Source organism: Hibiscus syriacus, unplaced genomic scaffold (assembly GCF_006381635.1).
Source record: "Hibiscus syriacus cultivar Baekdansim isolate YM2019G1 unplaced genomic scaffold, ASM638163v2 tig00110253_pilon, whole genome shotgun sequence".
Lineage (NCBI taxonomy): Eukaryota > Viridiplantae > Streptophyta > Magnoliopsida > Malvales > Malvaceae > Hibiscus > Hibiscus syriacus.
Window position 1 is genome coordinate 588,677 of NW_024062646.1, and position 26,018 is coordinate 614,694.

Consider the following 26,018-nt stretch of genomic DNA (forward strand, 5'->3'; position numbering starts at 1 on the left):
ATCTTGATCATTTTTTGTTTATTTATTTTTCATTTTTTTCCGGCTAATATTTATTTCCTTAACATTTTTATTTTTATTTATTTTTATTATTCTTTTTTTAGTAAATTTCATTTATTTTTCACCTATATATTTTCTTTATATCATTATGTTGATATATTTTTTCTCACATTTATTTCTATTTTGTCATCTAACACATTTTTTAGTGATTCCAACCAATTAAAGGTAAGTAATTCGAATTGAATGTTTTAAAATTTAATTTTAATTTTCTAATTTTCGTAATTTAAGACAACCGACAAATTAATTGGTACCGAAAGGGCGATTCAAGTGTGCTAATCTTTCATTGACTGTAACCGACTCTCAAACCCAACACGTTTCAGGAAAAAAAACAGATCAGGTAAGATGGTGTCCGACCCACCAAAATTCGTTTTAAAATGGTCGGTGGCGACTCTAACTACATTAATCCGAGTCAAAGCGCAATTTCGGGCCCAACTGAAAGACGGTTGTGACAGCTTGGCGACTCTGTTGGGCCAGGTAAATGAGTCAGGTCGAAATTAATTTTTGGTTGTCTTTTTTTTAGCAAAAATTTCAATTTTAAAGTTTAATTTATTTATTCGATTCTAATTATTTATCTTTGATTATTTTTTCAAGTAAATAGTTGTACTGACTTTTTTCAATGATTTCAGATCTTTAACTTTTTTTCATCTAAGGCTCTATACCCGAACTCTGAACCCTATTTAATTGGGGGTGAAAACGACGCCTTCGTGAGAATTTATTCTCCATGCGGGCCTAGTAAGTAGCCTTCGGGATTCATATACCTTATGTCTTCGTGTGAATTTATTCACCGTGCGGGCATAAAGGAATGTTTCCTCTCGAGTTTAACTTAGTCCACATAAGCTTTTAATATGCTTAGGATTAAGGTTCTGCCAAGCCTAAGGGAGCAGTAACAAGGAGAACTCGGGTACCCTTTTTTTAGAACCTAAACCGAAAGAGTACAAAGAATTAGAGCCCACCCCAAAACCTCATTACAAACCCTAGATTGCTGTTAAAAACATTTTTGATATTTCGATATAACAAATTAAGTTAAATGAATTTTAAGATTTTTACAAATGATTTTACAATTTATATTCGATTCAATTTATCGAATATCAAATTATTACTCCAAGTCTTTGAAGATCAATTTTAATCCTTACTAAATGTGTAAAATTGTGATTTGTACTTAAACTATTTTTGAAACAATTTTCACAAAGTATTTTGAACCAAAATCAAGCCTTAAAACTATTATTCAAGGTGATGCACCGATGCATCAAACCATGCATCGATGCACCTATGATTTAATTGAACATCAAATGCATTTCATGCACCGATGCACTCTCCATGCACCGATGCACTCTCCATGCATCGATGCACTCGGAATATTTTCAAACATCGAATGCATTTTATGCATCGATGCATCCTTAGTGCACCGATGCACTAAGTGTCCCAACGGTCAAAATATTTGAATTTTACACTGATGCACCGATGCATCCTTGATCATGCATCGATGCATGAGACGCTCCCACCCAGAAAATTAATTGTTTTCACACAATAACGGCTCTATTGACTCCACTAATTATCACCAACGTTCAGAATTGATTCAAGGAGTATTTAAACAAGTTTAGAAGCCATTGATCAATAACAAGAAACATCAAGAAATTAGAATCAAGAGATAATCAAAGAGAAAGCATCAAACCTCAAGTTTGAGCATTTCAAGCCTATTTTTCATTCAATATTCATTTTGCTTTCAAGAACACTTATTGTGCTCAATTGTATTTATCCTTGAGTGTTCTTTCTTTGTTCTAGAATTGTGCAAACACATTTGCCTTGTGAGGTTTTTCTTGTAAGTTTGCAAATTTGTATTTCTCTTTGAGAAAAGAGTGTTCTCAAGAATTGGGGTATATTCTTGAGGGAGTTGTAAGGTTATCTCTTTGGCCTCAAAAGAAAGAACAAATTAGTGAATTTGTTGGAAAATCCTTAGTGTGGATAGCTAAGGTAGTGGACGTAGACTTTGGTTGATAAAGTCGAACCACTCTAAATCGCTGTGCAATTTCTTTCAATTTTCTACAAAAGCTTCCACCAAAATTTTTATTGCCAATTCACCCCCCTCTTGGCCGATTCAGTCAATCGATTAACTCAACAATTGGCATTAGAGCCTAAATCATTTGAAGGTTTAATCGCCTCTTGAGTCGATTCGGGAAGAGTTATATCGATAATCAAAGTCATCAATGGCCTCCGCTTCAAACTTCGACTCCGGTCTCGACTCGATGCCCGTAAATAAGCCTCCTTTCTTCAATGGAGCTAACTAACTATGCCTATTGGAAGAATAGAATGATGTACTTCATTCAAGCAAGTGACATGGGAGCATGGAATGCTGTAGAAGAAGGATACATCAAACCTCTCACTCATCCAAGGTTGTGGAGTGAAGGAGAGACAAGAATGTTCCAGCTCAACTCCAAAGCCATCCATATCATTTTTTGTGCTCTTGGACCAAAAATATGGAAGAGTTTCATCGTGTACAACCGCCAAAGAAATATGGGATAAACTTCAAGTCACTCATGAAGGTACCGATGAGGTAAAGAAATCTAAAATTAGTATTCTAACGCATAGCTATGAAAATTTTAGGATGAAACCAAATGAAGATATCAAAGCTATGACGGATAGATTTTCAACGATTGTCAATGGTCTCAAATCATATGGAGAGATCATTTCAAATGAAAAGCTTGTGAGGAAGTTAGTCTACTCCCTCCCAAAATCATGGCATTCAAAGAAGACGGCAATCATCGAGTCTAAGGACTTAACGTCCTTAACTCTTGAAGAGCTAATTGGGTCACTCCTCACTCATGAAATGATGCTTGAAGATGAGGTGGACCTCGACAAGATTGACGAGACACCAAAGGAGAAGGAGAGTTGCTCTCAAATCCACAAAAGATGAGAGTGATTCGAATAACGATGACGATGACGAGGAAATGGCATTGTTTGCCAAACGGTTCAGAAAAATGATGAGACCTTATCGAGGAAGAAAATTCAAACGAAATGAAGGCCTAAAAAATGAACCGAAAGAGAAGGACCCAATCATTTGCTACGAATGCAAAAAGCCAGGGCATGTCAAATATGATTGCCCACAGTTGAAGAAAAAGGGTCAATCAAAGAATAAGCACAAGGCTCATGTGGCTACATGGAGCGATGAAGAAAGTTCCGATGAAGAGGAAAAAGAAGTATCTAACTTGTGCTTGATGGCATTTGGGGAAGATTCCAAGGTAACCTCTAACTCATCCGATTTTGATGATTTATCCTATGATGAGTTATTAGAGGAATATAATGGGTTGGCTTCGGATTATGAGAAATTATTTTTAAAATATAAAAGTGATGTTTCAAAATTGAAAAATGAAAACAAACTCATATCCAAAACCAACAACGATCTTGAAAGTAAAATCAAAGATTTGCAAATCAGACTAGAAGAGTTTGAAAAGAAAAATTTAGATTTGCAAAATTTACTTTCAAAGATCAATGATGATCATCAAAAGAAAATTGATGATCTTAAAACTTCTTTTGATAAAGTTGGAACAAAACATTTTGAAAAAGGTGGAAATTAAAAATCCAACTTTGTTAGAAAAAGTTTTAGAAACTACAATCATAGAGGTCCCCAAAGAACCTCTAATGGAAAAATCGTTAGAAGTATGTGGGTTCCTAAAGAACTCATTACTACTAAAGATAAAAATATCCTACACAAATGTATACCTAAGGGGACTAGGATTTTGGAAACTAATGAATATGGACCCAAAAGAATTTGGGTACCAAAAATCAAAAATTAATTTATGTTTGTAGGGAAATGAGCATTGCTACAAGGCACGAGAAACAAATTCAAATTCATGGTACCTTGATAGTGGATTCTCAAGACACATGACCAGAGACAAAAGTCGGTTCATTGAGCTTAACGCCAAAAATGGAGGAGAAGTGACTTTTGGAGACAATTCAAAAGGTCACATTGAAGGTATTGGTACAATAGGTAATACCTCTTCCATACAAATTAAAAATGTTTTATATGTGAATGGATTAAAGCATAATCTATTGAGTATTAGTCAATTATGCGATAAAGGATTCAATGTCTTATTTGAAATTAATGGTTGTAAATTCATTGACATTGCATCTAATCGGATTATGCTTGTTGGTCATAGAATATGAAACATATACGTGGTGCATTTAGATTCTTTTGATATGACTAATTTATGCCTAGTTGCTAAGGATGAACATGATAGTTGGTTATGGCATAGGAGACTAGGACATGCTAGTATGAGTGTTTTGCAACGGTTAATTCAAGGAGACCTAGTAAGAGGGTTGCCTAAGCTTAAATTTGATAATGATAAAATCTGTGATGCTTGTGCTAAAGGAAAACAAAAGCGAGTTTCTTTTAAATCCATTAATGATGTATCAACTAGTAGAGTTTTACAATTGATCCATTTAGATCTTTTTGGGCCAACTAGAACTACTAGCTTGGGTGGAAAACAATATGCATTTGTCTTGGTAGATGACTATTCTAGATATAATTGGGTTCTATTTTTAAATACTAAAGATGAAACATTAGAACAATTCATCACGTTTTCAAAAGTAATCCAAAATAAAAAAGGTTACTCTATAACTAGTGTTAGGAGTGATCATGGAACTGAATTTGAAAATCTTGGATTTACTGAATTTTGTAACTCTAACGGTATTAGCCATAATTTTTCAGCACCTAGAACCCCTCAACAAAATGAAGTTGTTGAGAGGAAAAATTGAACTTTAGAAGAAATGGCTAGAACCATGCTTTGTGAAAATATTTTTGGGGGGAAGCCACAAATACCGCTTGTTATGTTGTAAATCGAGTAATGATTAGGCCAATTTTAAAGAAAACTCCATATGAAATTTTCAAAAATAAAAAGCCTAACATTAGTTATTTTCATCCTTTTGGATGTAAATGTTTTGTTTTAAACAACGGTAAAGAAAACCTTGGCAAATTTGATGCTAAAAGTGATGAAGGAATTTTTCTAGGTTATTCCTTAAATTCTAAAGCCTATCATGTATTTAATAAAAGAACTTTAGTTGTAGAAGAGTCTATACATGTTGTTTTCGATGATAATCCCCTTCCGAGGAAGGATTCTTGTGTGAATGATGATGTAGGTGTTATAAATACAAATGAAGTTAGACATGACGTTGGAGAACCATCATCAAAGGAAGAAACGAAAAATGAGGAAACTCATGATCCTCTTGAGAATCCAACCATTGAAGAAAGGGAAGTATCTTATCCAAGAGAGTACAACTATGTCAAGGATGGTGAAATTATAGGTGATCCATCAAAAGGGGTAACAACTCGATCTTCTCTTAGAAATATTTGTAATTATGTTGCATTTATCTCATGCATAGAGCCTAAGAATATTAAAGAAGCATTAAATGATGAAAATTGGATTATGGCTATTCAAGAAGAGTTAAATCAATTTGAGAGAAGTAAAGTATGGACATTAGTTGAAAGGCCTAGTAATAAATCTACTGTAGGTACTAGACGGGTATTTAGGAATAAGCTTGATGAGAGTGGTAATATAGTGAGAAACAAGGCTAGACTTGTTGCTCAAGGGTATACTCAAGAAGTGGGCATAGACTATGATGAAACATACGCTCCCGTAGCTAGGATGGAAGCAATTAGAATGTTATTAGCATTTCCATGTTTCAATGAATTTAAATTATATCAAATGGATGTTAAAAGTGCATTTTTAAATGGTTTTATAAAAGAAGAATTGTATGTAGAACAACCTCCAGGTTTTGAAGATTCAAATTTTCCGGATCATGTTTTAAAATTGAAAAAGCTCCTTATGGTTTGAAGCAAGCTCCTAGAGCTTGGTATGAAAGATTGTCAAATTTTTTAATTGAAAAAGGTTTTTCAAAAGGGAAGGTTGAGACTACATTGTTTTTGAAGCATAAAGGTAAAGATTTATTAGTAGTTCAAATTTATGTTGATGATATAATATTTGGTTCTACTAATGATGTTCTTTGCTAAGAATTTTCTAAGCTAATGCAAAGTGAGTTTGAGATGAGCATGATGGGAGAGCTCTCATTTTTCTTAGGACTCCAAAACAAGCAAAGAAAAGATGGCATCTTCAGCAATCAAGCTAAGTACGTCAAAGATATGCTCAAGAAGTTTGGACTGGAAAATGGGAAACCTCATGACACTCCAATGAGCTCTTCAACAAAGCTTGACTTAGATAAAGGAGGTAAATGTGTAGATGTTAAATTATATAGGTCAATGATTGGATCTCTACTTTATTTAACTGCAAGTAGACCGGACATTATGTTTAGTGTTTGCTTATGTGCTAGATTTCAATCATGTCCTAAGGAATCACATTTACTAGCTGTTAAGAGAATCTTTAGATACCTTAAAGACACTCCTTGTTTAGGACTTTGATATCCTAGAGACTCTAGCTTACATGTTTTTTCTGATGCGGATTATGGAGGATGCAAATTAGATAGGAAAAGCACCTCCGGTACTTGCCAATTCCTTGGAAATATGTTGATTTCTTGGTTTTCAAAGAAACAAAATTGTGTTGCATTATCTACTACTGAAGCCGAATACATTTCAGCTGGTAGTTGTTGTGCACAAGTTTTATGGATGAAACAACAACTTTTTGATTATGGAATTGAAGTTGGTACCATTCCTATCAAGTGTGACAATACTAGTTCTATTTGTCTCACTAAAAATCCCATCCAAGACTCTAGAACTAAGCACATTGAAATAAGACATCACTTCATTAAAGACCATGTCACTAAGGAAGATGTAGTTCTAGAATTTGTTGATACTTTGCACCAATTAGCGGATATCTTTACAAAACCTTTAGACAAAGAAATATTTTGGACACTTAGGAGAGAATTAGGTTTAGCCAACCTATCTTCACTTAGTGTTTAAAATAATTTTTAGCACTTTTAAGAATAAATGAAAAATGCTTATAATAATAATTTTTGATTGCATTCTTGCTATTAGTTAGGGGGAGTTTGTGATTCTTAGTGAAAATTAATTTTATGTTCAAATAAAGTTTGAAGATTAATTTGATTGATTGAACATAATTAATTTATGATATATGAGTAGCCAATACCATTAGAGCCAAATTATTTAGCATTTTAAGTGTTTAAAACGGATTTTTGACATTTTTGTGCTTCATGCACCGATGCATTTAACAATGCATCGATGCATCCCTTTGAATGTGCATCGATGCATCCGCATGATGCACCGATGCATGCCTTGAATATGCATCGATGCATAAGACCATGCACTGATGCATCCGTCGGGTTTTAGGTTAAATTGCTTCATCTTCTTCATTTTTCTAAAACCCCAAAACTCTCCAAACCGGCCCCTCTCTCCCTCAAATCTTTATTTTTGCTCGAAATCATCGAATTCTTCAAGATTTTCATCCTACAAACCTGCTACAATCATTAAATGCACAAAACAACTCCTCATTCCCCTCAATCCGAATTTTTCAAGGTATTTTTTCAAAAACTCTATTTTATTAATTTTTGAACTTAAGACTAGTTTAGATTAGTTCTAGTTTGAAATTATTATCGGGCATTGGTTATATGATGATTCTAAATTAGTTTTAACAATCAATTTCATCAAAAACACACAATTTCTCAATTTTTTTAAAATTTTGAATTAAAAAAAATTAAAATTAGTGAGTTTTTTATTCAATTGTGTTGTTTTCATGAAAACTATACATATTATGATATTATTTTAAAATAGTTTTCAAAACTTTGCCCATTAGGATTATGTTAGAGAACCTTGAATTATTGAGGACTCATTTGAGTTTTGGGATTGATTTTTGTGCATACATGTGTTTTAAAAATTACATGTGATATTCCTTTCCAATTTCCCTAACCATGTCTAATCCCAAACGCCCTAGGTCATCCTCGAGTCGGTCTCACCAAAACCGTCCTCCCGCTCCAAGACCCCAAAATCCATCCAATATTCCTTCACCCCCCATTAGTACTTGTTTTAACTTGCCTAAAAACCGTAGGGATGAATTGTACTCTAGGTACATGAACTCCTTCCAATCCTATCGTATTAGGGAAGAGCGTATCCCTTCACTACAAGCTATGATAAAACTTGACTTTGAATACCTCCCTATTCTTAGAAGATGGAAATTTGATAAACTATTTTCTCTCCAACCCATTGTCTTTCACCAACTTATCCGCATTTTTTATTCCAATGCGGTGTGTATTCAGAACACAACTCAGTGTGGTACTATAGCGATTAGATCCTATCTATTAGGACGATATGTTACTATTGACTCCCAAGCTATAGCAACACAATTTGGTTTAGATGATGATGGTTTGTATAATGAGAAGGAAGATGTGGAATATCCATATCTCCCTAATTCTAGTGTCAGTACCCTTAGGTCTCACCACGATCGATTTCTTCACTTAATGATCTCTTGGTGGTTTAGACCATCCGTAGGTCGGTACTCCACACTACGTACTAGGGACTTATGGTGGATGCACAGTATAAAGAACAAAAAGAAAATCAATTTTCCACATATTGTCTTTAGCGCGCTTGTCGATATCATAAACATCATTCCTTCAAAGCATGTAGAAACCCTACCTTATGGTTGTCTACTAAGCAATTTGTTTATCAAACTCGGCCTAGATGTCTCCCTCGACAATCCTATTCCGCTCCAAAACCCAATGAATATCACATCCTTAAATAAATCGGATTGGAAATTGGATGAGGATACCGGATTATGGTCTTTTCGACCCGGTAAGCAAACCCCGGGAGCTAGTTCTTCACGAGCTGCTCCTAGCTCTTCTCGCGTTCCTCCTCCGGCACAAGATACGGACGACGATCCGGAACTTCAGCAGCTCATGCGAGACATTGATGAGGAAGTTCCCTACGATGCTCCTCCGGCTACGGAACCCGCTCGACAAGAAGACCCTGTGCCATCATATTTTCTATCTTTTATTGAGTCTTTTTCCTTGCATACGGCATCCATGGAGTCTCGATTTTCTTTCATTGAGTCTCACCTTACGTCCTTGGGAACTCAACAACGAGAGATGAACGAGCGTTTGGATGGTCTTTCTCTCGAGATACGAGCTCGATATCCTCATCCTCCTCCCGATCCCGCTATGGATGGTTGAACTCTATTTACTTATGTTTGGTTTTGAACTTTAAATACATGGATTGTTAAACATTTTGATTTGGATGTTTATGTTTGTTTGGATATTTTTTTGTTTTGGATGCTTGGACGTTTAAACTTATTTTAATATATTTGGTTTGAACTTTATTTATTTTTTCATCATTAGATATATGACCAATTATGCCATTTCACATTTTATTATGAATATTGATTTATGGAACTAATGGCTAACCTCTCTTTTGATTGTGATCTTAGCAGCTTATAATTAATAAATTAATTGGCTTAAGTTTTTCAAAACATTCTTGTTTAAAACGTTTTATAGAGTCTTTTTGATTTAACAAAAAGGGAGAGAAGATGTGTGTCATAGTAAGGGGGAGTAATTTCTCAAAAGCTGATTTCAAAAATAATTTTCTAAATCTTAAAATTTCCCAAGTGTTTTGTTATATCAAAAAAATGGGAGATTGTTAAAAACATTTTTGATATTTCGATATAACAAATTAAGTTAAATGAATTTTAAGATTTTTACAAATGATTTTACAATTTATATTCGATTCAATTTATCGAATATCAAATTATTACTCCAAGTCTTTGAAGATCAATTTTAATCCTTACTAAATGTGTAAAATTGTGATTTGTACTTAAACTATTTTTGAAATAATTTTCACAAAGTATTTTGAACCAAAATCAAGCCTTAAAACAATTATTCAAGGTGATGCACCGATGCTTCAAACCATGCATCGATGCACCTATGATTTAATTGAACATCGAATGCGTTTCATGCACCGATGCACTCTCCATGCATCGATGCACTCAGAATATTTTCAAACATCGAGTGCATTTTATGCATCGATGCATCCTTAGTGCACCGATGCACTAAGTGTCCCAACGGTCAAAATATTTGAATTTTACACTGATGCACCGATGCATCCTTGATCATGCATCGATGCATGAGACGCTCCCACCCAGAAAATTAATTGTTTTCACACAATAACGGCTCTATTGACTCCACTAATTATCACCAACGTTCAGAATTGATTCAAGGAGTATTTAAACAAGTTTAGAAGCCATTGATCAATAACAAGAAACATCAAGCAATTAGAATCAAGAGATAATCAAAGAGAAAACATCAAACCTCAAGTTTGAGCATTTCAAGCCTATTTTTCATTCAATATTCATTTTGCTTTCAAGAACACTTATTGTGATCAATTGTATTTATTCTTGAGTGTTCTTTCTTTGTTCTAGAATTGTGCAAACACATTTGCCTTGTGAGGTTTTTCTTGTAAGTTTGCAAATTTGTATTTCTCTTTGAGAAAAGAGTGTTCTCAAGAATTGGGGTATATTCTTGAGGGAGTTGTAAGGTTATCTCTTTGGCCTCAAAAGAAAGAACAAATTAGTGAATTTGTTGGAAAATCCTTAGTGTGGATAGCTAAGGTAGTGGACGTAGACTTTGGTTGATAAAGTCGAACCACTCTAAATCGCTGTGCAATTTCTTTTAATTTTCTGCAAAAGCTTCCACCAAAATTTTTATTGCCAATTCACCCCCCTCTTGGCCGATTCAGTCAATCGATTAACTCAACAGTTGCTTTGATTTTATTTCATGCTTTGCTTTCTGTTCAAAGCATGCAAACTAGACAAATATGCGGTTTAGGATTTGTTTGAAATTAGCATGCGAGATAGAGATCATGTCCGGGTAAGAACAATAAGCATGTGGGGTAGATATCATGTGGGATAGGATTTTTCATTTTTATTATTGTTTTGATTTACCTTACTAACTATTTTTATTTTTGTTCTCTTTTATTTTGTTTTCATCGTTTGCATAATTTAAAACGAGGTGTTGATCCACAAAAATGTGTTTGTTAAACATGAAAAATCTGTATTAATAGACAAAGGGGTTATAATACAAAGAGATAAAAAGCTCAGAAGCCCAACAATGGTCAAAGAATACTCAGATGCAAAGGTTGCAGGGGCAAGACGAGGAAAAAGTTACTTACCCAGAGAGTCATTTCGAAAACTACGAGAACAAGATGGCGAAACCCTGCTAAGCTGGAGACTATTATTGACGAATTCTAGAAACAAGTCAATAAACTTTGGATGGAGGGCTCCAATGACACTTTCGTTCGGAACAAGCTTGGCATAGAGTGAAAGCTGGAGATGCAGTCCTTCGAGACCTTTTTTGGGGCAAGCAGCTCGTCACCTGCACAAGTTTAGCCAAAGGAACCAGAATGGCTCGACAGGATATTCAACCGGTGAAAAAAGGCGGAAGACGAATCAACTTGTCAGAAGCTGTGCGGGATCTATACCATCAAAAAGTTTTTTGTCTCTTCAGACGTAACACTTTTGTCCTCAATAAGATTATTTAGAATAACAGGCACATTTTTTGGATTAATACCTCAAACATTTCATGCATTCTTGCCTATTTTGCATAATTTTCTTTTTTCCTTGCATTCACATGAACTAACAAGAGATTTTCATAACGGAAGGGTACAAACACTAGACATACTTCCACAAGCTTCGGACATGTGTCATCCTCATTTAAACTGGAAAAAAAAAGATAGAAGCCAGAATTACTCAGATCGAAGAGAACATGTTGAAGCTCCAGAGAGAGTTAGAAGAAAAGATAAATTAGAATAGCCAGAGTACCCTAGATGCAATCACGAAAGGCCACGAGTCATTGGTCGATCAGATCATTGCTAAGTTAGCTGGCCTACGTCAGACAAATGCTCCTGGGGTTGGCTCATCGGAAAGGGTAACCATGCCACCTACCACGCAAGTGGTTGTTTCACCCAAAATCTTACCAGGACTTCAAGATAATTCGGATAGTTACTGCATTCTGAAATTTGATGAAGAGGTCAAAACAACGAGGGTAGAAATTACCATTAAACCAGGAGGTAGGACGAGTGGAAAGCCTCATCTAAAGAAGAATGAAAAAGAGATCATCAACATTTCAAAATCGTTTGCAGTTGTACCCTCTTCTAGGCAAGAACCAAGGAGAGAAAATGAGCATTTCGATCCCATTCCCATGACATATAATGAGCTCTACCAATAACTGTTTGACGCACATGTGGTGTCACCCTATCCCGAGATACCTCTAAAGCCCCCATACCTCAGGTGATATGACAAAAATGTGCATTGTGAATATCATGGCGGTGTTCCGGGGCATACTATTGAAAATTGCCTCCCCTTTAAGAGGGTTATCCAAAGGATGCACAACAGGGGTTGGATTTATTTTAACAATTCATAATCACCCCACGTTGCACAGAACCCTCTACCTAATCATCAAGAGAATAAGGAAAGTGCAATCACCGAGGAAAATGGTAAAAAGGCCAAAACCAGAGTTTCCGAAGTGAAAACACTCTTGCTTGCTTGCTTGGGTAAGGAGGCAAATGATAAATGCGGGGTTTCTTGCACCACATCCTAGCACATCAGATTTCAAAGGTGGCAGTCATTGCTGTTATCACAATGAAGATGGACATGATGAACAAGAATGTGTCGAATTTAAAGCCTTGATCCAGCTAATGATGGACAGAAAAGAGCTGGAATTTTATGATGAAAACAATGACACTCCCAAAGCAAAAAGAGTCATGGAAAATGGGGCATCCTGATGAGACCTTATTCAATTTTGAGGCATTCTATTTGAGTTTGTTTTTTTCATCTTTTCTCAAGTTTTTTGTAAGAACATTTGAATAAATTTATGTTACTTTAATAATGACGAGCAATGAATCACATTTGCAAACTTGCAATTCTTTGAATATCAACTGAATTAAGAAACTTTGTAAATGGTTCAAAGTTACAGATCTTTGACAAAGTAACATGATTTAAAATAAGGACCTTGACCTTACTTAGAATATACCCTCAAACACCGTACCCTGCTCTTACAATTAGCCAATATAAACTTTTCCTTTCATAAGGTGCGAACAACATGGGGCATCCTTTTGCATATGACATTACTATGCTTTTTATTTAAGACGTTCAGTGATGATCATGATCGTCACAGGTGGAATAGTCAAGTAGGTAAATCTAGTTTAGGTCAGTTGCTTGGAAATTAAACACTAAAGATGAGATTCCTTGACTTTCAAAAACACCTAGACTATAACAGGTTCTTCTTGACAAACTTAAGAAATTGGATCCGTATGCCCATATTATAATATTATATATATACAATAAAGCTTGAGTTGTCCCTCTAGAGAAATAGGTTAAACGCCCCGGCTTTATGGATAATATTCAGCTAGCCTGATAAAGGTAATTATACTATACAATGAAGCTTGAGCTGTCCCTCTAAGGAAATTGGTTAAACGCCCCGGCTTTATGGATAAGATTCAGCTAACCTGATAAAAGTGTTTATATATTAAGATGTCCCTCTAGAGCAATTGGTTAAATGCCCCGGCTTTATGGATCCAGCTAGCCATTTAATGGCAAATTTAAATAAGGAGTTTCGGTAAAAATGACTAAGGGAGTTAAGGAACACATGTTATAGTCAATTTCACACGAGCACTCAAGGATTTCATTTTTAGACCGATATTTTTGCACTGCCTCTGTTAGAGGGGCCTACAAAGCTTGAACAAATGGAAGATTTTAGAGAACCAAAATAGAGGGTCTAGTAATTAATAATGTTAGTTACGTCATTTTGTCTGCATCCAATTAAAATGCCAAGCCAGAGAAAAAATATGTTGCAATGACCGAAAAAATGACCTTTTTATGGCTGAAACTTTAGGTCAACCTAAAGACAACTCATCCATTCGAACATTTTTCAAAGAACTATAACTCTGAAAGCATTAAAACAGCTATTGTTTCCTTTGATATACTTTGAATTCATGTTTATTCAATTGCGAACATGAATTAATGAGCAATATTTTACAACATTTTTTATCTGTTTCCCTCCTAAAACAAGAAAAAGGAGAAAAAAAACATTTTCAAACAGAATAATCTCAGATTTGAAAGGTCTGTAAAGCCAAAGCTCGAAAAGAGAATGGGGCACGATCGATTCCAAGGACTAGATTGGCCGACAAAGAACGAGACTCCGTAATAGAGATAACACATAATTCATTCATGTTACATGCATCTTAGACATAATTAGGTGCATCACATTCATCATTTTAGCATACATGATTTTTGCAGCTTTTAGAGTCAAGTTTTGACCTCAGGATGAAGGATACTCGTTTCAAAAGTACCTTTCAAGACTGATGGTGGTTGTTTAACTCAACAGTAATAAGCCACACCTCAACCAATTCAACAGATTGAAATATCGATAATCAACTTTAGATGAGTTCGAGAACCAATTCAGAAAGTGTTTAGTTCAACTTAACGACGAGTGGCTAGTTCCCGATTGACATTTTCAAGCCAGATTTCAATTCCACGGCGGAAGATATCCGGCTAGCAAAATTTATCAAGTGGACTTTCCTGTGAAGGGGAGTCATCCAAAAATCATATTACTTGGTTCAGATCCGCTCAGAGGAACCACCTGAAGAATTATGACCGGCATAGACCCATGAAGGGAAGCCATTTTTTAAAGAAATCAGTTGCAACATAGCTCAAGGCAAGAAGGGCTATTTTCCAACAAAAGACCTTCGAGTTCGACTACGCTCAGCTCAAAGGCACGACATCTGCAGCATAGCTTAAGTCGAGAAGGGTTATCTGCCAACCAAAGACCTTCAAGTTCGACTACGCTCAGCTCCAAGGCATATCATTTACAGCATAACTTAAGTCGAGAAGGGTTATCTACCAACCAAAGACCTTCGAGTTCGACTACGCTCAGCTCCAAGGCACATCATTTGCAGCATAGCTTAAGTCGAGAAGGGCTATATGTCAAAGACCCTCGAGTTTGATTACACTCAGCTTCGAGGGCACATCATTTACAGCATAACTCAAGGCTAGAAGAGTTATCTGTCACCAAAAGGCCTTCGAGTTCGACTACGCTCAGCTCCAACGAATATCATTTGCAGCACAACTTAAGTCTAAAAGGGTTGTCTGCCAACAAAAGACCTTCGAGTTCGACTACGCTCAGCTCCAAGGCACATCATTTGTTGCATAGCTTAAGTCGAGAAGATATATGCCAACCGAAGACCTTCGAGTTCGATTACATTCACCTCAGAGGCAAACCCAAATTTACAGAACAGTTCAAGGCAAGAAGGGCTATCTATCAATAAAGTTGTCGAGTTCGATTCCATTCAGCTCGATGACACTTCAATCACACTATTGTCCGGATACAATCGAGGTTTTCAAGTCGAGAAGAAGACTCTGGTTAACCATACCTTAGTGACAAAAAACCACTTTCCGACAGTATAACTTAAGTCGAGAAAAGCCATCTATCGACAAGGACCTTTCGAGTTCGATTTCATTCAGCTGGGAGACCTATCAACCACACGGTGGAGTCAAGGAACTACTTTACAGTCGAATTTTTAACCAAGGTCTTTAAATCGAGAAGAAGACGAAGTTGACTACAATTTGGCAACGAGAAGCCACATCCTAATTCAAATTCAGAACTACGGCTTCCATATCATTTCAAGATGGACTCGACTTCGCGACGGAGGGGCCATCCAATTCGACAGGGAGTTATTCTTCAACTCCACCGAACGAAAATTTGTGTCTTTTTATCTTTGTCCTATTTTTCGTTCCACGAAAAAGGAAAAAGAGGGGCAGCTGTAGACACCCATTTTTGTCCGATTTTTTTTATTTTATATATTATAATTTGCAAATGTTTTTAACATACATATGATATATGTAGTTTTGAAAATGGTTTTTTTTTTAATATATATAGTATATAATTTAAAAAAAACATTTTGAAAATATATAATATATGGTTTTTGAAATCAATTTGAAAAAATATATAATGTATAGCTTCTTTAAAACCTTTTGAAAAAACTTATATAAAATATAGTTTTAAAAAAGACATTTTTGAAAAATTATATAATATAATGTTTAAAATAATTTTTTTAAACTGATATAATGTTTTTAAATCATTTGTTTTGAAAAACTATAATATATAGTTTGGAAAACTTGTTTTAAAAAATATAATATATGGTTTAAAGATGTTTTTGAAATATATATTATATAGTTTATTAGTATACTATTATTATTATTATTTTAGTTATTCGTTTTATTATTTCTTTTTTTCTTTTTTTTTTCGGTCCATGTTATAGTCCAAGCGATCCAGCAAGAGTCTGAAGAGTGGGTCTGACCCAGTCCAGAGTATAGATTAGGGTTTCCACGTTCAGTCAAGGCACCACAAGTCAGGGAAACCAAGTCACGCCAACAGTCACAAACGACGCGAGATTTTCGACTGAGATCCCAGGACTGACCCATCCTGGGGTGGTCGGTCACAACGGCCACGAGCGCCCCTATTTCAGAATCAACAGGCCACCGGTGGGGGTATAAATACCCCACCAAGCCACTGCCAAGGATGAGGGACAAAAATCACAAATAAAACAGTACACCGAGAGAACCCACAGAGGATTCGAACCACGGGACAACGATCAACACGAGGCCAAGAGACAGTGAGTCCACAACCACCATCGAGCAACATAACAGATTTGAAAAACCAAACTAAACAACAACCATAAAACCAAAAAACCATATCAAAACCCACTACAAATCGTAAACCACAGCAGTAAAAACCACAACCCAAAGGAAAGAAATACAAAAAATCAAAAGACCAGCAAGACAAAAAGCAAACACGCCGAAAGCCACCCGGAGTATATTTGGAAAAAGCGAACGGTCCTCAAAGAAGGTAAAAAGCCGAAGCTCTTTTCCTAGATCTACGCCGATCTATAGGGTGTTTGGTGATTTAGGCTACGGTTTTGGTTTCACGGTGTCGAGATGAGTAATTTGAGTCTATTTGGGTTTTTCCAGCCACCATCGTCGGCGGCATACGCGGTGGTCGGCATGGCGGGTAGGTCACCGGAGCTGCAATCGGATATGGCCATTGGGGAGAATCTGAGAGAAGAGAGAGGGTTCTAGTTTGTGAGAAGGGAGAAAATGAGGATTGAGGGCTAATTTTGAGCCTTTTACACCTATATCTGTCCCTCCCAAAACGATGTCGTTTTGGGGAGGGACTGTTGTGCAATTTTGAGAGTGGATTAACCTCGTTTGAAGTCTTAAGGTTTTGTAATACTTATATTTTCATCACTGGATTTAATTTTCATCATTTTAATTTGGATCCCGAATTTAATATATTTGCATTTTAATCCTTAATTGATGTTTTATTCGAAAACAGTCTAGGAATTTATGCATGTTTTAATTTAGTCACTTTTTTTTCTAATTTAGTCACTGTCATTTTAAGTTTTTGCATCTTGATCATTTTTTGTTTATTTATTTTTTCATTTTTTTCTGGCTAATATTTATTTCCTTAATATTTTTATTTTTTATTTATTTTTATTATTCTTTTTTTACTAAATTACATTTATTTTTCACCTATCTATTTTCTTTATATCATTATGTTGATTTTTTTTCTCACATTTATTTCTATTTTGTCATCTGACACATTTTTTAGTGATTCCAACCAATTTAAGGTAAGTAATTCGAATAGAATGTTTTAAATTTTAATTTTAATTTTCTAATTTTTTCAATTTAAGACAACCAACAAATTAATTGGTATCGAAATGGCGATTCAAGGGTGTTAATCCTTCCTTGACCATAACCGACTCCCGAACCCAACACGTTTCTGTTAAAACGCAGATCATGTAAGATGGTGTCTGACCCACCTAAATTCGTTTTACAATGGTCGGTGACGACTCTAACCACATTAATCCAAGTCGAAATCTAATTTCGGGCCCAACCGAAAGACGGTCGCGACAGAGTGAAAGAATGAATATCAAAGGCGTGTTGAGATAATTTAACAAGGCTAGAAATACTCTTCTTGGAGATCAAAGAAGAAGAGTGCAAGCGTCAGTGCACCAAAGAAGAAGATAAAAATTTGAACCAAAAAATGTTATGAACATTTGAATGCAACGCTGGTTGGCATTTCCATAGTATTTTCTCAAATTAGATTAAATAAAAGGGTTACAGATGGTTTGTCCCTCTACTATGTTTAAATTTGAAATACAATTTCTGATGTAATTTGATAATCTATTTCTATAATGTTATTGATAAGTCCAACTTGAAAAAATTGGCAGTAACTTTAGTTAAAATATGTGTGAATTTCTTTAAGAAAAAAATGCCTTTAAAGCACGCTGTTCAACCAAAGGCGTTCTATCAATTGGCTAAGACATTTCACACTAGTGTTGGGCTTATAGGGAATGCATATTACTATGGTTGAGTCGAGTCGAGTCGGTATCTTTGCCACTCATGAACGTACATCCGAAGTCTACATACACACAAAATCCCAATCCAACAATGCACAAGCCATATTCAACCTCGGGTTACATGCACAGGCATGGCCAAGTACTTCCTTTGGACCTCCATCTTGCCAAACATTGCTACGATCAGGAACTAAAGAATTACGACGACAATTCAATCTTTAACGCAACCGGGTGGTTTTTTTGTGTTTATTCGATCCACTTAATTGATTCCCTGCATGAAGTGCATACTATGGTGGAAGCATGGGTTGAGAACGTGATAACGGAGGAACGAAATGTTCACAATATTTACCCTATCTGTATGTTTTCTCGGTGTTCTTTACCTTCATGAGTGGCAGCATAGGAACGCCAATGCTGCCTCCACCGCTGTTGGGCCGCCACATCCTAACAATTTTATCTTGGGAACTAACTTGCGTACCTTTTACCAATCTTAGGTGCCAATCTGACACAAATAATTTAAGGGATCAATATAATAGAAGTTACAAAGTTTGGGATCAATTTATGTATTAAGCCTTTCAGAATCGAGAACAAGATACTTCCTTTAAAGTGGGTAGAATTGTCAATTTTCATTACTTGTTACTTGACGTTGCCGTTAACCCAGTTCGTGAAATCCGTAGGGTTTTCTCGGCTTTGTAATTTGTATTGTAATCGTGGGATGGAACTGCGAGAGAGTCCACGATCGCCGGCAGGCGTAAAACAACTCTTTTGGTTTTTCGGCATAGCCACCACCGTAAAGCTGCTACTAATCCCAGCCTACCACAGTACTGACCTGGAAGTCCACCGCCACTGGCTTGCCATTGCCCACTCTCTTCCTCTCAGTCAATGGTACTACGACGAGACGAGTGAATGGACCCTCGATTACCCTCCATTCTTTGCCTACTTCGAACGCTTCCTCTCCATTTTTGCTAATCTAATTGACCCACGGATCGTCCATCTCCATCACGGCCTCAATTACAAAGCCGATTCCGCCATCTATTTCCAGAGGATATCAGTGATCATCTCAGATTTGTTTCTTCTATATGGGGTTCACATATCGACTCGAAATTTGGCTTCTCTAAAGCGGTATTTGGTATGGGTGTTTGTGATTTGGTCTCCGGGACTCCTTATTGTGGACCATCTCCATTTTCAGTACAATGGGTTTTTGTTTGGCTGGCTGTTGTTGTCGATCTCATTTATAGCGCAAGGAAGGGATTTAATGGGTGGCTTTCTGTTTGCTGTGTTGTTGTGCTTTAAGCATTTGTTTGCAGTGGCGGCTCCTGTTTATTTTGTTTACTTGCTGAGGCATTACTGTCGAGGTGGCCTGGTTCGGGGTTTTGCTCGGCTTTCTGTTTTGGGAGCTGTTGTTGTGGCGGTTTTCGCAGCAGCATATGGGCCTTTTGTGTATTATGGACAGGTAATTCATCTTAGATTTATTGTAAAGAGATTGATATACTGTTGAATTTTGTCAGATATTTTTAGATAATTAAATATTGGAAAGAGCTTGATATAAAAAACGATAGCTTTGCTTCACATATTTATTGTAGTTAGGGAAGTGCATATTGTTTAGCAAATTTTCTAGTTTCAATTATTAATCATGCTGCAAGTGAAAATGTCTGAAGCCATTAATTACCTTGTTATGTATTGTGAATTAAGTGTGCATCAAATACCTTGCAGATACAACAAGTCATCCGCCGCATGTTTCCTTTTGGCAGGGGACTCTGCCATGCTTACTGGGCTCCAAACTTTTGGGTTTTCTATATAATGTTAGATAAAGGAATTGCTTTCTTGCTGAGGAAATTTGGCTTCAATATTCCAGCACCAGTAGCTTCATTTACAGGTGGACTAGTTGGTGATGCATCCCCGTTTGCCGTATTACCTCAGGTAAGGAGACTCGGTATATATCGTAGGATGGATCTTGGTACATAATTTTCAATCAATTTGATATTTGGATCTACCCAATTTGGTGCTCATGCCGATCCCCACTTCCTTACCTCTTTGATTATCATGTCATCAGCAACGAGTAAAGGCATTGGCTGCTAGCTGTATTGTTAGATATTGTTCCTTCTTTTAATTTAACAATTGATGAGATGCTATTTCCGTTTTGTCTATGGTAAACTTACTGATTAATCTGTCATATTGGATCTCAATGAAATGGCAGATAACACCCATGACAACCTTCATTATGGTCCTGCTTGCCTTATCTCCGTGTCTTTTTAAAACTTGGAGGGATCCCAGGCCGAGGCTGATCGCCAGATCGGTCGCCTATGCATACACATGTGGTTTTCTATTTGGGTGGCATGTTCATGAGAAAGCATCACTACACATATCCATCCCCCTTGCTCTTGTTGCCGTGGAAAGTTTGGAGGACGCAAAGCATTTTTTCTTGTTATCCGTAGGTAATGGTTCTCCTCTATGTTCTCTCTCGGTTGACTTTTGATTTTGTCCAGATATTAAACTTAAACAGAGCCTTGACATTGTCTATTCATCCATGGTTTCAGCTGCTACCTAGTCTTTTCTAGTTAGTATAATGCTTTCTTTCACATTTTTGTATAATTTTTGTTATCAGGTGTATAACTTGAAATGAATATGTATATCAAGTCTGTATGGCATCAAAATAAAATATTGACATGTAGTTTATCACTTAGGAGAATAAAATTTCGAAAACTAACGCGGATTTTGTTCCACATATGTCGTAACAGTGTCTTGCTACTCGCTCTTTCCCCTTCTATTCGAAGCCCAAGAATACCCTATAAAAGTATTGCTGTTGCTACTACACACAATCCTGATGTGGTTCTGTTTTTGCACACTATTCCCGAAGAACGTAGCGACGAAGGGCTCTTTGCAGGCTGATAAGAGAAGGCCACTCAATCTGAGTCGAAGGGAAGTTCCAGAACTTCTGCCGTGGAACAATGGTTCAAGCTCGGTTGGGTCGCAAAGAGTTACCTCTTAGGTGTTGTGGTGGTAGAGATATGGGGCCAATTTTTGCATCCTTACCTTCTCGGTGATAAGCTTCCCTTTCTACCACTAATGTTGATCTCGATGTATTGTGCAATAGGGATTTTGTACTCTTGGATCTGGCAACTGAAACGGATTATCATGTTATCCTAACTTCACTTTTACTGCCTTAGCTTGCTTCCATTTTTGTTATTCTATTATATATGGAGAAAGACGATTCTTGATTAATTGTGCTCTGTTATTCTAGCTAGTAAATTTCTAGTTTTCCACATTTTTAATTACTTTTATAAAATAAAAATATATATAATTTAAATATTCTTTTATATTTTTCATACAAAACGGTGAAATAAATTACAAAATCTGACTTTTTAGGAAATATTCATTCATATTTTTTTCAATTAATATTTTGTTAAAAATCCATTTCAAAATCAGTTAATTTTATTTTTTAACCTAACTCAAATAATTTACAAATAAAGTTGCTTTTAAATTTTTATTACAATTCATATACTAATATCAAATCCTTGTAGCATATACACCCCAAGCGGTTAAATCTTAGGGTAAACTACACAGGAGATTACCAAATTATGGTCATTAATCAATTTTGCCACCGAATTATTTTTTGTCTTAATTCAACTACCAAACTTTTTAATTGATTCAATCAGACACTCTCCGTTAAAAAAAACGGAGAGTCCGACGTAGCCGTTAATTTGGTAACGTGTCTGTTAATAAATTGGTATAATTATATAATTGGTCCTTAATATTTACATATTCTATCAATTTAGTCACTATTTTAATTTAATTAAATAAATTTAACTATCCAATTAGAAATATGACATGTGTCAATACATGATTGAAAGGTTTTATTTATTAATTTTAAATTTTTTAATTGATTGATTTTTTAATCAATTAGGTGGTGATACGTGTTATTACCCTGATTAAAATGGAAAATTGAACAACAGAGTTGCGCCCAAGGGGGAGAAGAGTCCCAAGCGCCAAAACCATTAGACCAAAGCTCTCCAATGATTGTAACTTACAACAATTTATATTTGACTTGTACCGTTAAACAAATTATTTAGTTAAATAAATTTTAGTTCGATTAATGGTTACAAAAAAAACTCGGTTAATAATTTTCAAATAAATTTTGGTTCGATTAACGGTAAGGAAAAATAATTTATTTTATTCAGTTAATAATTTTCAAATAAATTTTGATTCGATTAACAGTCAAATAATTTTGGTTCGATTAATGGTTAAAAAATCTGTTGATTTGGTTCGGTTAATAATTTTCAAATAAATTTCGGTTCGGTTAACGGATAAAGAAAAATAATTTATTTTATTCGGTTAATAATTTTGGGTGCAATTAACAGTCAAATAATTTCAGTTCGATTAATGGTTAAAGAAAAAAATTCGGTTAATAATTTTCAAATAAATTTCGGTTCGATTAACGGTCAAATAATTTCGGTTTCTATTAATGTTAAAGAAAAAAATTATGTTAATTTGGTTCGGTTAATAATTTTCAAATAAATTTTGGTTCAATTAACTGTCAAATAATTTCGGTTCGATTAATGTTAAAGAAAAAAATTCGGTTAATTTCGTTCGGTTTATAATTTTAAAATAAATTATTTTTTCCTTAACCATTAATCGAACTGAAATTTATTTGAAAATTATTAACCAAATCGAATTAACTGAATATTTTTTTGTAACCATTAATCAAACTGAAATTTATTTAACAAAATAATTTGTTTAACAGTACAAGTCCAATACAAATTGTTGTAAGTTAGAATTATTGGAGACCTTTGGCCCAATGGTTTGGGCGTTTGGGAATTTTCTCCCCCTTGGGTTGAAAACCCTTGGGTGCAACTTTGTTGTTCAATTTTTCATTTCAATCAAGGTGGTGACATGTGTCACCACTTGATTGGTTAAAAAATAAATTAATTAAATAATTTTAAATTCATAAATACAACCTTCCAATCATGTATTGACATGTGTCATGTTCTAATTGGATAGTTAAATTTATTTAATTAAATTAAAATAATGACTAAATTGATAGAATATGTAAATATTAAGGACCAATTATATAATTATGTCAATTATTAATAGTCACGTCGGACTCTCCGTTTTTTTAACGGAGAGTAGTCTGATTGAATTAATTAAAAAGTTTGATGGTCGAATTGAGACAAAAAATAGTTCGGTGGCAAGATTGATTAATGATCATAGTTTGGTGGTCTCCCGTATAGTTTACCCTAAATCTTATGATTTAAAGGGGTAAACTATGCGATTAGTACTTAAATTATTAGTTTTAATTTGTTTTAATATTTAAACTTTTATTTTTTCAAAATTATACTTAACATTTAATTTTTATTTCATCTTAGTACCGTCGTTAAAAATTTAACGGACGGGCTCGTCGGTTGTCGCGCTTACAATCGTCGGTCATCGCATCCATCAACCGATGAAACCCAAACTTTTCAACATGCACCTTTTCGATGTCCTAAACGTGATTCTGGTCTCCATTTCACTGGGGAACGCCTCAATATCCTTAAATCGATGATGAACTCTTCGATTTCTTCATCTTGATCTTCATGGTCTACTATCCGATGGGCTTGGAATTTGACTATGTTGGTCGCCTGTTATTCTCTTATGGTCCATCGCTCGAATTAGTCGTCTGTCTATCAAAATTATATCACATCAATCTATCCATTAAGATTTTAATGACAAGTATTAAAATAAAACAAAAAATAATGTTAGACATTATTTAAAAAAAATTAAATACTATAAAAAACTAAAACTGATAATTTAAAAACTAAACATTTATTTATCATATTTAAACTGAGGGGCGTATTTTACTCGAATCCCCTCCATAAATATACAACGACGAATTCACGTCCAGTAGTTTCCCATACAGAGTACCGGATTCCTCGGTCATGTCATATGATATTACTTACCCTGCCATGGGCCCCACCATCCCGCTCCCTCCAAATATTTTCTAGTAACTTTAAGATAAAACAAAACTCCCAGAGAAGAGAGGTCAGGTGGGTCCCTTTTATGTTATAGGAGGGGAGACCGAAACGAAATGGCAGAAACTCCAAAAGAAGAAAAAACAAAGGGCTCGTTGTTGATGGACGAATTGTTGGGTCTGCTACGGATTCGGGTCAAACGGGGCGTCAACCTCGCCGTTCGTGATGTCCGAAGCAGCGACCCTTACGTTGTTGTTAAGATGGGTAAACAGGTCTGTACGTCTCCGTCTCTCTTCTTCTCTCCCTTGGTTATTCCTCTGTTTCTTTTTTTTTTTTGTTCCTTTTCGTTCCTGATGTCCGCAAGCAGCGACCTTTACGGACAATTTTGCCTGGAATTTTTTTTTGGTAGAACTCTATATTTAATTATGAAGATCACTTCGATGCAATGTAATTCCCTCTTAAAAAGCTTCGAAATTCTGGGTTCTTATCGAAATTCAGAGTTCTGGACTCGGAGGCAATTGTTATTTCATTGGCTGAATTTGATTCCTGGTTGTATATGAGAATTAACAACGTGAAGATAGGGTTCCTTTGATTGATGGATCTCAAAGATTTTATTCCTATGCAGTCCTGTTTTTATCCTAGTTGACTTTCACGTTGAATAGCTCTATTGATTAATGTGTTGGAAATCACTAATTAAATTTGATGTTTGTAATTGGTTTGAATGTAACTATTTGTATTATTTTTAGCATATTAAATTATAAATTTGATATTGCCTACTGCGATAATCGAACTTGATGTTATGGCCCGGGGATGAATATTTTCTGGAGCAAATTGCTCCTTGTTCAAATTCTGTATGTAACAATATCTTTTGCAGAAACTGAAGACTCGTGTAATAAAGAAGGATGTTAATCCTGAGTGGAATGAGGATTTGACTCTTTCCGTAATGGATCCTAGTGTTCCAATAAAAATGGTAAGTTCTTTTGTTACAATATCAATGGAGTGTGAAACTGAAAGCCAGTTCAACTTCAACAACCAGCACTTGCATTATATATGGTAGAACATTTGGCGCTTATCTTCGGAAGCCATTGATTCCTAGATAACCATTCCTTGCATATATATATATATATGCAAACGTGTTTAAATCGGCTCATCGTTTATATTCTTAAATTGTTGTTTGCCTTCTTGATCATGCTAATGACGTTCATTCTTTCTTTCCTTTTTAATTCCTTGTGTTGGGTTAACGTGTGTTCTTTGCAAAGTTGTTCAATGTCAATATATGCTGATCCCGATTTTATATTTTTAGTTGTTTAACTATAAAGGAACAATATGCATTTTTCCATGAGTTTAGTCCAAAGCAATTTTCTGTTTTGGTGTTTTAGTGGTCGGCCTCTTGTGTAGGCAACCTTCTGCAGTTTTCTGAATTGCTGATAGACTGCAAAACACGATCAAATGATAGAATATTTGCATGCATACATGATTGTGTGGCGTAGCATTGAATCAAAGAGAAAAAGCAAACAAAACAAAAGAGGTGTAGAACTCAAGGTGTTTCCATGTTTCATTATTAGACAGCAAACCCCATGCACAAGCATAAATGTCTTGAGATTTAAGAAACGTACCAAGATCTTATTAAATATTTACACAAAAATGCATTAGTTTCGATT

General features: G+C 35.3%; 2 protein-coding genes across 2 annotated transcripts; both read left to right on the forward strand.

The window, feature by feature from the left end:
* Positions 1–19,071: 19,071 nt before the first annotated feature.
* Positions 19,072–21,603, forward strand: LOC120114904 (probable dolichyl pyrophosphate Glc1Man9GlcNAc2 alpha-1,3-glucosyltransferase). The gene is given in 5 exon segments (XM_039135682.1): positions 19,072–19,865; positions 20,126–20,332; positions 20,610–20,847; positions 21,151–21,305; positions 21,308–21,603. Coding segments are annotated over 5 exon segments (1,590 nt in total). The 5' UTR covers positions 19,072–19,127; the 3' UTR covers positions 21,560–21,603.
* A 2,834-nt stretch (positions 21,604–24,437) lies between these two features.
* LOC120114878 (protein C2-DOMAIN ABA-RELATED 4-like) lies at positions 24,438–25,418 on the forward strand. The gene is made up of 2 exons (XM_039135655.1): positions 24,438–24,629; positions 25,232–25,418. Exons 1-2 carry the CDS (start codon positions 24,474–24,476, stop codon positions 25,412–25,414), a joined length of 339 nt encoding a protein of 112 aa, XP_038991586.1. The 5' UTR covers positions 24,438–24,473; the 3' UTR covers positions 25,415–25,418.
* The last annotated feature ends 600 nt before the right edge of the window (positions 25,419–26,018 follow it).